The 14,419-nt window shown below is 30.4% G+C and overlaps 1 protein-coding gene and 1 non-coding gene across 2 annotated transcripts; both read left to right on the plus strand.

Annotated features, from left to right (window-relative positions):
- The first annotated feature begins 2,041 nt into the window (after nucleotides 1-2,041).
- LOC128296102 (small nucleolar RNA R71) lies at nucleotides 2,042-2,148 on the plus strand. Its single transcript, XR_008286650.1, has one exon. It is a non-coding gene; the product is annotated as a small nucleolar RNA R71 (small nucleolar RNA).
- Nucleotides 2,149-11,603: 9,455 nt separating this feature from the next.
- LOC108454686 (tubulin alpha chain-like) lies at nucleotides 11,604-13,487 on the plus strand. The gene is made up of 4 exons (XM_017753223.2): nucleotides 11,604-11,833; nucleotides 11,927-12,161; nucleotides 12,250-12,620; nucleotides 12,695-13,487. Exons 1-4 carry the CDS (start codon nucleotides 11,741-11,743, stop codon nucleotides 13,346-13,348), a joined length of 1,353 nt encoding a protein of 450 aa, XP_017608712.1. The 5' UTR covers nucleotides 11,604-11,740; the 3' UTR covers nucleotides 13,349-13,487.
- The last annotated feature ends 932 nt before the right edge of the window (nucleotides 13,488-14,419 follow it).

The raw sequence follows: 14,419 nt of genomic DNA on the forward strand, positions 1-14,419 counted from the left end.
ATCCTTTTTTTTTTCTAATTCATTGATGACTAATCACACTTATCTATTAATTCTTCTTAATGGTCTATTTGTCATATAAGGACCTCGAATTTTGAATTCTCTATTTGATACTTATAGCTACTAGAACCCAAATTTTGCATTTAATGCAATTTGGTCCTTTTATCAATTAAACTTGTAATCGGTAAAATTTTTATATGATATTCCTATCATACGGTAGACCATAAAATAATTTTAAAATAATTTTTCTTACGAACTTGAATTTGTGGTACTGAAACCACTGTTCTAATTTTACTGAAAATGATTTGTTACATTAAACCTTAGTGAACCTCGTTGATCTTAACACACCGTTTCTTGATTAACCCATTAATATTAACACATAACTCTTTTTTTGTTCGTTATGACTTTTTCTCATTTTCTTTACTCCATTTTTTGTCGAGATTTGATTTGGTTAGTTGCCTAGCTATACTCTTCTTGTTGATTTGCTGAATTATTTCTTATTATTCTTGTAAAAGAAAAAGAAAAAAATATTGATTATTAATTAGTTTTATTTGTTGATTGAGCTTGAACAGTTAAATTCATATTTTAAGAAGAAGCTTGTTTTTCGTTATTGAATAGCTATTGATTTATACAATTGTTTTTAATTCAGCATTTGTTTATTTTTTCAGTTTGGTAATTTATCAATTCGATCTCGATTATAACTAACTTTTCTGGCATTTCTCCATAACCTTAACCTAAACTCCATTACAACCTCTTAAAGACCTTTTGATTAGTGTGTTATTTCATTTCATAGTGGTGGAGATTTGATTTTCATGCAAGCCTATGGTAATGACATTTCTTTTTCGACTATTGAGTGCATTTTATTGAATCTTAAACACTTTTAATGCTTGAGTGAATCTTTAGTGAGGATGTCAATTCTTGTTATTTTTGAATTAAAGGGAACTACTTAAATAAAGGGAGACACCTATGTTTTCGTGCTTAAAAATGTTAGCTTGGATTGTTTGAGACTTTAGTGCCCTTTTAGTTAAACTGCCAATGCATGATCATTTGTAAATCATTTTGAGACATTATTGACGGGAATTACAAGTTGAGAAATATTAACTTAAATGTGAGTTCAGGATTTTGGTTGAGGGCAAGCAAACGCTTAAGTGTGGGGATATTTAATAAGCTATAAAAGTAACATATTTTAATCATATTTTTAATACATTTTTTATGATTAATTATGAACATTAGTGAATTTGATACTCCTAATCCTTTAAATTCATGTTTTCATACTTAGGAGAGCGTTTGAGATTGAAAAAAGTGAAAAAAGAGCCAAAATAGGACAAATAGAGCTATTTTAAGGAGCCACACAGTCTAGGTGAATTAGTACTTCATATAGGTAACTTAACAAGCTGACCTATTTGGTTCTCGAGCCCTTAAATTGATGCTTGTTGATTTTTTAGTGTTGTCTCATGAAAACACGTTTCTGACACTGAGATAAACTTTGTCAACATCTCCTCAAGGTTCGACTTATTCTCTTGCTGATAAGATGGTTGTTAGAATACTGGAAGGGGTTGTGCTTTCTGATTTCCATGACCATCCCAAGAGAAATTGGGATGGTTCCTCCAACTTGCATTATAATTGTTACTATAAAGGTTATTTTAAGGCCTAGAATTATTACCCATATAATTGACTTGCTCATTCTCTATGCTAGGACCAAAAGGGTAAGCATTCTAGATTGTTCATTCCACCTCTATTTGTATCGCATTGTATCACCGGATGTACCTGCGTAGAAAGATATAAACCATCAATTTTCTTATTAAGCAAATCTACCTTGTTTAATAACATGGTGACTGCATTTAAATAAAAGACACTGACTATTTTCATCAGCTTTGTCCTCATGACTTGTCAGTGATAATTATCCAGTGTCATCTTCTCAATAAATTCATAAGCTGCTTCAGGTGTTTTATTATTTAGAGTACCACTGACTGCTGCGTCGATTAATTGCTTAATTGAAGGATTCAAACCGCTGTAGAAGGTCTGAACTTGTAGCCATAAAGATAACCCATGGTGAGGGCACATTCTCAATAAGTCCTTATACCTCTCCTATACATTATATAGAGTCTCTAAATCAATCTGAACAAAGGAAGAAATGTCATTCCTCAACTTGGCTATTTTAGCCAGTGGGAAGTACTTTAGAAAGAACTTCTCGGTTATTTGAGCCCATGTTGTGATAGAACCTCATGGTAAAAAATTCAACCATTGTTTAGCTTTGTTCTTCAATGAGAAAGGGAATAATCGTAGGGGAATGGCATCGTCAGTGGCGCCATTAATTTTGAAAGTGTCGTAGATTTCCAGAAAATTAGCCACATGAGTATTTGGATCTTCGTCTTGCAAATCATCAAATTGAAAAAATTATTGTACCATCTGAATAGTGTTCAGCTTCAGTTTAAGATTATTTACAGCTATGGTGGGTCTCACAATACTTAATTTAGCCCCAGTCAGAGTGAGCTTGGCATAATCGTACATAGTACAAGGAACAGGAGTTGCAGCAACTGCAGGAGGTAGCTAATTATTCTGATTATCATCAATCTCCTCAGTAATAATGATTTCCTCTTGTTTGTCTACTATATTTTGTTGACTCTGCATTGCTTCTATATGATTTCTGCGAGTTGTTCTTTCAATCTTACTGTCGTAAATCAATGATCCCGACGAGTTTCTTCTAGTCATAAACTAAAGGAACCTGCCAGAAGCAAATAAAAAGAAAATAAGAATGTGAAATTTAAACTAAAAACAAAAATAAAATAAAATAAAAAATTACTAAATTAATAAAAATAAAGTGTTCCTAATATTTTAGTCCCTCGTAACGGCGCTAAAAACTTGATGGTCACAAAACTAACTATAAATACAACAAAAGCAAGCACACCTATCGAACAATAGTACAGCTACGTTGAGTAAAGATATCATATCCACGAGGACTAAAAGTATCAGTAATTATCATTATCTTATTATTTAGCCAGTAAATTGGATTGATTGGTTTTAAAGCTAAAATTGCTAAAATGATTTAACTAAGAATGCAACAGAGAATGAATTAAAGAAATAATTGAATATTAACTAATGAGAAAGACAATACCCTAAATTATATTATCTCTTTCAAAAGTAAGAACAACTGACTCTAGGTTAATTAATTGAAATCTCTTTCTAATTAAGACCCCTATCGTTGCATTAAATCGATCTATGGATTCCCTTATTATATTTTACTCTAATCCGATAGATTTATGTCATCCTATTTCTAGGATTGCATACAACTCCACTCAATTATACTAGATATACTCTTAAACATGGACTTTTTCTTTCTTGAATTAAACACATTAAATATGAATTAATATCCTAAAAATATTAAAACAAGAAATAAACATACATAATTGAGAACAAGAATAAATTATTTACTACATAAAATAGAAATTAAATAAAATGAATCATTATAGGTTTCATCCTACTTAGGTATCTAGAGAATTAGTTCATAATCCTGAATAGAAACATCTCAAAGTCAGAAAAACTGCAAGAAACAAAGAAACTTATAAAAACTTTGAAAGAAATTAAAAGGAGATCTTTGATCTTGATGGAGATCCACTTTCGAGTTGATTCCAATGGTGTTCTTCGAGTGTTTTCTTTGATCTTCTCTCCCTTCTCTCTTCTTCTAATTGGTATTTATAGACTTTAGAATGTTTAGAAAGCTTAAAATTATGTTTTTCCGTGTATTTGGGAAGCAAGGTGTGAAATCAAAATAGGCTGACACATGGGCGTGTGTCTAGCCCGTATGGCTCTTGAAAATAGCTCTATTTGTCTGATTTTGGCTCCTTTTTTGTTCATTTCGCTCCCAAACACTCTCCTAAGTATAAAAACATGAATTTAAAGGATCAAATTCACTAATTCTCATAATTAATCATCCAAAACACATTAAGAATGAGATTAAAATATGTTAATTTTATAGCTTATTAAAGAATATCGACATTTCACCACGCTGGCAGGTATCAAGAAAATATGCCATGGCTAGACACAAGGAAAAACCAGAGAGATAGCCAGTAGTGAAGCGGTAGTCATTGAGGAGGTTACAGAAGAAAAAAATGCAATGAAAGGTGGAACCCTACCTCTATGACATTCAACGAGAGAAGGAAGCTATCCCTCGTTGCCCTGTAGACCCGCTGTGACCCAGAAGGGATAGAAAATTCATAGGCAAAGTGGGGAAGTTTTATTCCCAGCACAGCCAAAGCCCATTCTATTTCCTCAGGTGTAGTGATGCAAACATAGGGCTTTTCAATTACAATGACTAGAACTGGACGGACCGAGACAATATGGTTGTGGGCTCCTTTCATCCTTACCATGATTTGAGTAAAATAAAAAATAAAAATAGAAACTAAGAAGTAAAAATGATTCATGAGAATTACCTCGATTCCAACTTGAAGAAAGTACCAAACAATAAAGAAACCTAAACCCTCGAAGACCCCTTTTAAAGAGAAGTTCCTTAAACCATTCGGATGGCCAAAAATAAACCAACGGCCAGATGTGTGCACCTAATCCCCGAGTTTACACGTGGCAAGACAGTTGTTATACACCACCGCTAGTGATGTACCCAACAAGCTCATCGGTAAAAGCTCACGAGGGACCCCGCTAGAGTGCGGGGTGCTCGTAAAGATAGTTCGCAAGGAAAGCTCATGTAAGTCTCGCAGAAATTGGGTCATCAGATGTGTCTGCAAAAGGGATTGCAAGCCCTACAAGGGACCCCCACTCGTGACCAGCGGGTACGGGGCTCGCTGGAGGTGTTAGTCCAAGGATCAGAAAAGATCGCGTGCTCCGCAAACATGTGTCCAATAAGCTAGGGGATGCCCAGAGAATATCAGCACTTAAGACAGGAAATGTCAGTGCCATCGGTTCCAAGACCGAGACAAAATAGTAGGCCCTATTATGAGCTATAACAGTAATAGTAGGAACATGTATAAATACCCCCTACGTTTCCCTTAATATGATACGAGAAAAATATTACTCAACATGTTACTATGGTTAACATTTGGGATAAATTAGAAGGAAATGAAGCTTTTAAAATTTTAAATTATTTAAATTTAATTTTAATCCATTTTTAAAATTTTCTCAAATTTTCTTACTCTCTCAAACGAGAATGGTTATATGAAACTGTGATTTTATGTCATCCTTATTCCTTTTCAATAGGAGAATGACAAATAAGATTTTTCCTTATAATTTTTAACTTTTTTGTCCTAAAAAAAATTCAAATCCAATTAAAAATGTTAAAAATCAGGAAGAAAATTTTGATTTATCATCCTCGTATTGGAAAAAGATAGGGATGACGTAGAATCACGCTTTCATACAATTGCTTCCCTCTCAAAATAATCAACATATATAATTATGATAGCTAATGTTTTACGTATTTTTAGATTATTAGCCCTTTTTTTCTAATTTGTAACAACTTTATTTGTATTATCTATTTTTTAAAATTATTAACAATCTTTAATTTTTCAAATTTATTTGGTATATATTGTTGGATTATTAACTATTTTTAAATAGTATTAAAAATAACAATCTTATCTTTATCCATACATTAAGGTACTAAAATCTATTTTAATTTTTTTTTTGTTAATTTTATACTTTTATCAAATTCTTTTGAGATTGTTAACTCTCTGCTTACCCAAAATAAATTATTTCTAATTCTTTGTATAGTTTACTCGTATAAGAAATATTAAATTTACTTTTATTTCTTTCATCAATTTTGACTTACCAAACAAAATGTAAATATATCCCTTCTTTTGTTTAACCTTCCATTCTATTGTTTTTTTTTCCTTTTCCTTTCTTTTAATAATTTTAATGCAAATACAGGGTAAGAAAGTAGGTTTCAATATGTACAAGGTTCCTTAGGTTTAAATATGTACAAGGTTTCTATACTCTTTTAAAATTTAAAATGTAGTCTCTATTGATATTTCATAATTTGATACATAAAATTAGGCCCTCCATTACATTTGATGAGCTTATTCTCAAGCAAGTTGAGTTTTTTTTTATGTTTTTATTTAGCATTAGCCTTTTGCTTTAATAAGTGATTTAGTGTGTTTGTCCAACTTAGAATGAGGTATTGCGATCAAAAAAATGATTGCAGGGATAGTCTTTGTCCAATTTCAACACCAAACAAAAATAGACGTTGAGAGGCATTTTAGGCACAAAATTTGGATTGTAATCAGATCAAAAGCCACTTTTTGGCTAAGAAAAACATACCACTTTTCACATTAACATACTACTTTTCACATTTTCTACTTTTATCATCTTTTTAGCTTAGGGTTTAGTTATTTTCTTCTTTTTAGGGTTTAAACTTTTTCTTTTTTTATTTTGTTTAAGTAGTTAGTAAGTATATTGTAGTTTGGCACTAACTGCTTTTTAATACCTTAACTTTTCTTGTATTTGCACTTTAATCCTTCAACTTAATCTCATTCAGCTTTGTTTTATTTTACCCATTAAAAATCTAATCTTTGGTGTTTTTATTTATCTACCAAGATGTCGTTGTTGTATTCTTCAAGCTTTTGCAAGAAATGGTTTTTTTGTTAACTTTTCTTTGAGTTTAAGTTAATCCATTTTCCACTTGAATATGTGATGTTTGTACAGTTAGAAATGATCATGAGTAGCTAAATCTAGAGTGGTTGGTTGATGGAAATGTTGGTTGATTGAATTTTGGGTTCATGGACTAAATCGTAAAATTTGGACTAAATCGAATAGAGTTCAAAACTTAGGATTAACACCCTTAAGGGAAAACCTAGATAAGTGATACTGAGAGGAGATCTTACCAGGAACCAATTCGATCGTCTTGAGTTAGTTTGGTAAGGTTAAGAGATAAACTAGATTAACTTGTTTAATTTGGTAAAATTGAAATCGAGAGGTAAAATTAAGCTAATTAAGGAATATTAGCGATTTAGATCCCTAAAGAAGGTTAATGAACAACATGGAAATCAATCAACCAATGCTTTTTATTAAATTTGTTACATTCATAGTTTTGCATGTTTTACAATTTGGTCTTTTTCAATCTTTAGGTAATTAATTAGCTTAATTCTTTTTTGATAATGACTTGTCGTAATATAATACCTAGTAAGAAGTTAGCTAGTCTCCTCAATTCCATGCTATAGGATAGAAATTACGTCCCGAAACTCTCTTAAGTTTGATCCTTGGAATACTCAAGTGTTCCATTGTAACACTACAAATATTAAAACCAACCTGTCACACTTGAAGTTCACCACACATATTTATTGTTTATTATTAATTCTTAGCCCTGGTGCATGCACGTCGATGGCGGGCGGTCAAGTTATTGACCTATACTTTACTTTTGAGACATTGAACTGTTTTTTTTTTCTTATTTGAAAATCTTAGTCCCTACGTCTAATTTTTAGTTTAAGTTAACAATGTCAAAAGGTAAAATAACTTTTTTAACCCTCTACATTTACATTTTTTCCAATTTGGTCCTTACCATTTAAAATGAAATTACATTTTTATGTACTTTAAAGGGTAAGGACTAAATTGACAAAATACTATAAACATTGAGGGCTAAAAAATTATTTTACTTTGACATTGTTAACTTTAATGGCAAAATTAAATGGAGAGACCAAAATTTTTAAATAAAAAAAGTGCAGGGACTCAATGTGTTAAAATTAAAGTATAAGAGCTAAATTTTAAATTTTAAATAGTACAAAGACTTTTGGCATATTTAAACTTAAGAGAGTAAGAAGAAAATACCAAATTTAAAACTTTTGAGGATTAGAAATATTTTTTCACTATTTTGTGAATAAAAATACTAAAAATTGTAAGTAAAAAATTTGATAGTAATCTGAAAAGAAATAGGCCAAGGTTAAAGGTGAATCCAAAAGATATTTGAGAAGCGAAATTGAATTATAAATTTTGAAAGATCAAAATATAATTTTATCATATATTAATTTATTATATCATCATTTTTAATTGATCAAACAATTTTTTTATTTGGGGTCAAAGTAAAATTTTATCATTTAATAGGGGATTGAATTTAGGAGTGAGCTTTCAATCGTATCGAGTGAAAAAAATTCGAGTTAATCGATTTGATGAGTTTATCATCCTAACTTGATTTGAATTTTTTGAATCGAGTTGAGTGAATGAAATTCAGGATAAGTCGAATTGGATAGAGTAAAATTGTTCAAGTTAAATTACAATTTTAAAAATTAAAATGTCAAATAAAAATATTGTTAGAGTATAACTAATTCCATATTAGAGCACGTAAATTTGAAACCATATATTTAAAAACTTTTTCAAAGCAAAATAAGAAAAAATGATATTTTAGTATGGTAAACTTAAATTATTAATCAACTTATTTAGATCCCAAAATTATTGTTTTAGAAAATTTTAAAATTTTAACTTCCTTTATATAGTCATTGGTTTTTATATTTATTTATAATTTTTTTAATAATATAAATTTTGAAAATTTTAAAAATTATTTTGAATTATTTTGGTATTTTTTGTCGAGAGAGACCAATTTACTCATTTTCAAAATTGACAGGGACCAAAGGGGTATTTACACCAATTTATTATTCAAATTATTTGAGTTATTCGAGTTGTAAAATTCAACTTGACTAGAACTTGAAACTTGAATTATTTATTTGAGTTGACTCGAAAATTTTAAATAACTTAATTCTATTAACTCGATATTCAATTTTTTTAAATTGAATCAAATTTTGCACACCCCTAATTGAATTGGGAGAGGTGGGAAGGCGGGACAAGGCACTTGCCTATCCCCACCCTATAGATTTGTCTCTGGTGGAGGCATCTACTTGCCCTTCTCTTTTTGGTAATAATTTTTTGTCTTCAGGTCAAGAATGAAGCTTTGTAAAGTGAATAGACTTTATGTCGTAGTTGAGTTTTGTGTTTAAGTTTGAGGTTTTATTTAAGTTTTTTTTAAGGTTAAATTACATTATGAGTCACTAAAATATAGGTAAGTTTTTATTTTGGCCACATAACTAGTAAAAATATTGTAATTTGGTCATTGAATTATTTAAAATCGTTCATTTAAGTCATTTGGTTATTAAAAACTTAAAATCAATGCTATATGACTTTTTTTCTAACCCTCTGACACTGACCTCAGATCGTCAAATTGTCGTTTGGAGCTCGTCGATGAAATTTTTTTTTTAAATAACTTAACAATCCAATGAAAACTTTTAAATGATTTAGTGACTAAATTATAAATTTTTTAGTTAAGTGATCAAAATGAAAATTTACCATTAACTTGCTTGTAATTTACCCTTCTTTAAAAAATATAAAAATAAAAAAAATGTATCAAAATAGTACAGCTTCAAAAGATTATTTACCAAAATGCTGCAAATTCTACAATGTTTTTTGGTGTTGCACCTGGCACGAGCAACTTTACCCAAAATGCTAAAAATTATCATGAAAAATAATATAAAGAAAAAGAAAAAAATGGAAGTTGCACAACCACATAGGGTTGAGTAAAAAAATCGATGAAAACCGAAAATCGACTCGAAGCTATTTGGACGGTTTTAGAATGCAAGTTGAAAAAGATAAGTTTCCACAACTAAACTGAATTTTATTTTTATTTAATATATAATTAATTTTAATTTTTATATAAAAATAAATATATTATATTTTAAAATTGTAAAAATAATGTCTAAGTTATTGAGAAATTATTATTTTTAGAAATATTTATGAAAAAACTTTACAATTTTATCAAATAATAGTAAAAGCTACAAACCAAATTCATTTTATCAAAATAAATTTTAAAAATTAAAACAAATTAATATAAAAACTAAGCCAAACTGATATCCCCTACAATCTCGGGTGACTTTCACTTCTAAATTCTATCATTCACGAGGAGAGGGAAGGTCATCGTGATTTGGGATATTTTCCATTTATGTCCCTTAGTTTTAGAATTTGTTTTGGTTCCATCTTTAATTTGTAGTTTAATCTTTTCTTGAATTAGTCCTTGTCTTTAATATTTATTAAATTCGTATATATATTATATGATTTTTAATTATTAATGTCTTTATATGTATATGGTAAAGATTGAATTTTCTGTATTATAATTTTACTTGTGTCTAATTACAAAAATCTTTTAATATAAATTAATTGTAGATTGGGTTAATTTCCAATTCATGAATTTTAATTATATGTAAATGTATGTTACTTTTATTACTTATATCCTCAACGAGCAGAAGTATATCCTTGACTCAATAACAGGGCCATTGAGTATAATCTGAGTTGAGTTCGAGTTGAAACGATGAGTGGAATGAACGTGAGTGAACTGAGTTTTAAGGTTGAAGGAAAGGGTTAAACCTTATTTATAATAAAATATCGAGGATTGAAATAATAAAAACTATGTGAGATCAAAATTTTAAAAATAATTCTGCACCATATTTTTGTTAACAATTTTAAGGAAAAATGATTGAATTATGTAATGTGAGTGCTTAAATTATAAAAAAATTTGAGTGCCTAAAACTAAATTTTTGAAAGTTTGGTGAGCATCAGTATAATTTACCCTTTTAATAAATAATCTTGAACTTATATTTTGGGTATTATTTTTATTTTTCGACCTTTTAATCAAAATAATAAAAATTATAATTATTTATTAAAATAATACACTAATTTTTATTAACCAGAATAATCTTTTTGAATGTGTCAGACACTAAAATCTCCATTTGAAAATGGGGAGTATTAAATTTTATATTCAATTGAATTGCTTTTGAGATGATCAAAGAAACTTTTGGACCCATCACTTTTTTTCGGCATATAATTTCAATGTTTAAAGTTAAATTAGGGTAAATTATCAAAATATTCATTTTTATTTGTTTCAGATTATGTTTTAATCATTTATGTTTGAAATGTTATATTATAGTCATTTATGTTATCGTTTTGTTACGAAGTGGTCACTCTGCCGTTAAGTTCTATTACCTCCCTAATGACAATCCTACGTGGCTGTCCAAATGAGTTTTAAATGCCAACTTGGATGTTCAACTGGGACGAGAATAGATTTTTAATTAAATAAATTTAATTAATTGAAAATTTTAAATTAATTACACTTAAACTGGACAAGAAAAATTGTTCGTCTCCTTTTTCTTTTAGTTTTCTTTTCCTTTTTGACTGAAAAAGCTTTTCATATCCTAGTTAGACATCCAAATTGGTATTTAAAACCCATTTGGATTGCCATGTAGGATTGTCATTAGGGAGGAAACAGAGATTAACGATAGAGTGACCACTTCGTAACAAAACAATAACTTAAGTGACTAAATTATAATTCTGAGACAAACAAAAATAATTATTTTTATAATTTACCCTTTAAATTAGAGATAACATGATTAAATATAAAATAATATTTATATATATTTAAAAACTAATGATGTAATATTATTTTATTAATATAAAAAATATATATATTTTAAAATTTTCCTTATATAAGATATTACCTTTATTCAAAATTTAGTCCACTAGGCCCATCATACCATCCCTACTCAAATTTTCAAATTTTCAATCCCGCCTAACGTTACTCTTATCTCCATCTTATTCAAAATTTATAGCCGTTTTCCGCCCACTTTCCTCGAAAAACTCCCCCTTATTTTTTTGTTCTTTATTTATAGCTGTTTCAAAACCCCCCTTTTATTCTATAATATCCTTTTCAAAAATCTCTCAGTTTCTTCTTTATCCCCTAAAACTCTTCAGCAATTTCCCTTTGTTAACCAAAATGAGAGAGTGCATTTCAGTTCACATTGGTCAAGCTGGTATCCAAGTTGGTAACGCCTGTTGGGAGCTCTACTGTCTTGAGCATGGCATTCAGGTCTTTTTTGTGTTCTTTTTACCATATGAACTCAATATTTTCTTCTTTTTCTTCGCTGGGTATGTAATCTTCTTTCTTGTTTTTTGGGTGTAGCCTGATGGACAAATGCCAGGTGACAAAACAGTCGGAGGTGGGGATGATGCTTTCAACACCTTTTTCAGTGAAACCGGCGCTGGAAAACATGTCCCTCGTGCTGTTTTTTTGGATCTTGAACCGACCGTAATTGATGAAGTTAGAACCGGGGCTTATCGTCAATTATTCCACCCTGAACAGCTTATTAGTGGCAAAGAAGATGCTGCAAATAACTTTGCCAGAGGCCACTACACAAGTAAGCAATAAGTGTTGGAAAAGTTGGGTTTTCTTTCTCCTACTATCAGATCTATAAACTAACCCTGTTTTTTTTGTTGTTGTTGCAGTTGGGAAGGAAATAGTGGATCTTTGCCTTGATAGGATCAGGAAGCTAGCAGATAACTGTACTGGACTTCAGGGGTTTTTGGTGTTTCATGCTGTTGGTGGAGGAACTGGATCTGGTCTTGGATCATTGCTTCTTGAAAGGCTTTCAGTGGATTATGGAAAGAAATCAAAACTGGGTTTCACTGTTTACCCTTCCCCACAGGTTTCCACATCTGTTGTAGAGCCTTACAATAGTGTTTTGTCAACTCATTCTCTGTTAGAGCACACTGATGTCGCAGTTCTCCTCGATAATGAAGCTATCTACGATATTTGCCGAAGATCTCTTGATATTGAGAGGCCTGCTTACACTAATCTCAACAGGCTGGTCTCTCAGGTACAATAAATCATAGCATTAATTTGATTGTTTGCATTGTGTGTGTATACTTACGATGTTTGGATCGTTTACAGGTTATTTCTTCCTTGACTGCATCTTTGAGATTTGATGGTGCTTTGAATGTGGATGTGAATGAGTTTCAGACCAATTTAGTCCCATACCCTAGAATCCATTTCATGTTGTCTTCATATGCACCAGTGATTTCAGCGGAAAAGGCTTACCATGAGCAACTATCAGTGGCAGAAATCACAAGCAGTGCATTTGAACCAGCTTCAATGATGGCCAAATGTGATCCACGCCATGGGAAATACATGGCTTGTTGCTTGATGTACAGAGGAGATGTGGTGCCTAAAGATGTGAATGCTGCAGTGGCAACAATCAAGACCAAAAGGACCATCCAGTTTGTTGATTGGTGTCCCACAGGGTTCAAGTGTGGCATCAACTACCAGCCTCCAACTGTGGTACCTGGTGGGGATTTGGCTAAGGTTCAAAGGGCAGTTTGCATGATTTCAAATTCTACAAGTGTTGCTGAAGTATTCTCAAGGATTGATCATAAGTTTGATCTGATGTATGCAAAGCGTGCATTTGTGCATTGGTATGTTGGTGAGGGTATGGAGGAAGGTGAGTTTTCTGAAGCTAGAGAAGACTTGGCCGCTCTTGAGAAAGATTATGAAGAAGTGGGCCTGGAATCTGGTGAAGGAGATGAAGATGAAGGGGATGAGTACTAGGCTAGAATATAGAGTAAAATCTGCCAATGGACTTATTGGTCAGCTAATAAAAATGGGTTTTTTGTTTGTCTTCTCTATTGTAGTATCAAACTTCAAAACATGTTTTAATGGATCTTTGCTTAATTGTTTTTTTTTTTAATTCATTACTGATTGCTCTAACTTGCAGTAATTTCATCAAAAAGTATGTGTGCTTGAAATTAGGAAAGTATGTGTGGTGGGGTGATTGCTTATAGAAATAAGATTAGAAGTTTGATCTTTACTCGTAGCAATAAGAAAAACTAGACTAATTGAAAGTGTGCTTGAAATTGAAAAAGTTCCCGTGGCTGTAGTTTCTGCATCTGTATCTGTTTCGATGGATACTCATTTTTTTTTTGGATTTTTTTCTCTCTATTTTAGGAGTTTCTTATTGATATTTTTGTCTTGATTTTCCATGGATGCCGAGTTGAAAGAAATTTCCAAGAAACTGTCTTTGACTGAGGAGGAAAATGCTGAGGGAAAATTACTGGTTTGCGGGTTTTACTCATCAAGAAGTCACTGCTACCAGCACAGGGTATTACGGATTATCAGTTTTATTTTATCCAAATCTTTTAGACTTAATTTCTTGCACTGATTGAATGGTAAATATCAATATGCATCAGAGGTTAATCAAAGTTGATGTCTCAGTCTCGCAGTTCAAGCCATTCTCGAATTAATCTTTCCATTCTATTTCATTCAAAAAAATAATTCAGAGTTATTTGAATTATTCAGAGTTTGCTCAAATAATTCGATTCAAATTTTGAGTACGAGTCAAGCTAAAATTTCATAATTCCAATAATAAATTGTTGTAAATATTTTTTAGATTGTGTTAACTTTAAAATAGATAAATTAATTTTTCTATCCACAAAATTACAAAAAAATTCAAAATATTTATAAAAATTTCAAAAATATCTTAAAAACTCTTAAAAATATAAAAAGCTAAAATTTTAAAATATTTTAAAATAATAAATTTAGAACTTAATTAATTCAAATTTATTATATTCAAGGATTTTATTTTTATTATTTTACTTTGATTATTTTAAATATATATAGTTT

The sequence above is a fragment of the Gossypium arboreum genome, chromosome 7, assembly GCF_025698485.1.
Source record: "Gossypium arboreum isolate Shixiya-1 chromosome 7, ASM2569848v2, whole genome shotgun sequence".
In the NCBI taxonomy this organism is placed as follows: Eukaryota; Viridiplantae; Streptophyta; class Magnoliopsida; order Malvales; family Malvaceae; genus Gossypium; species Gossypium arboreum.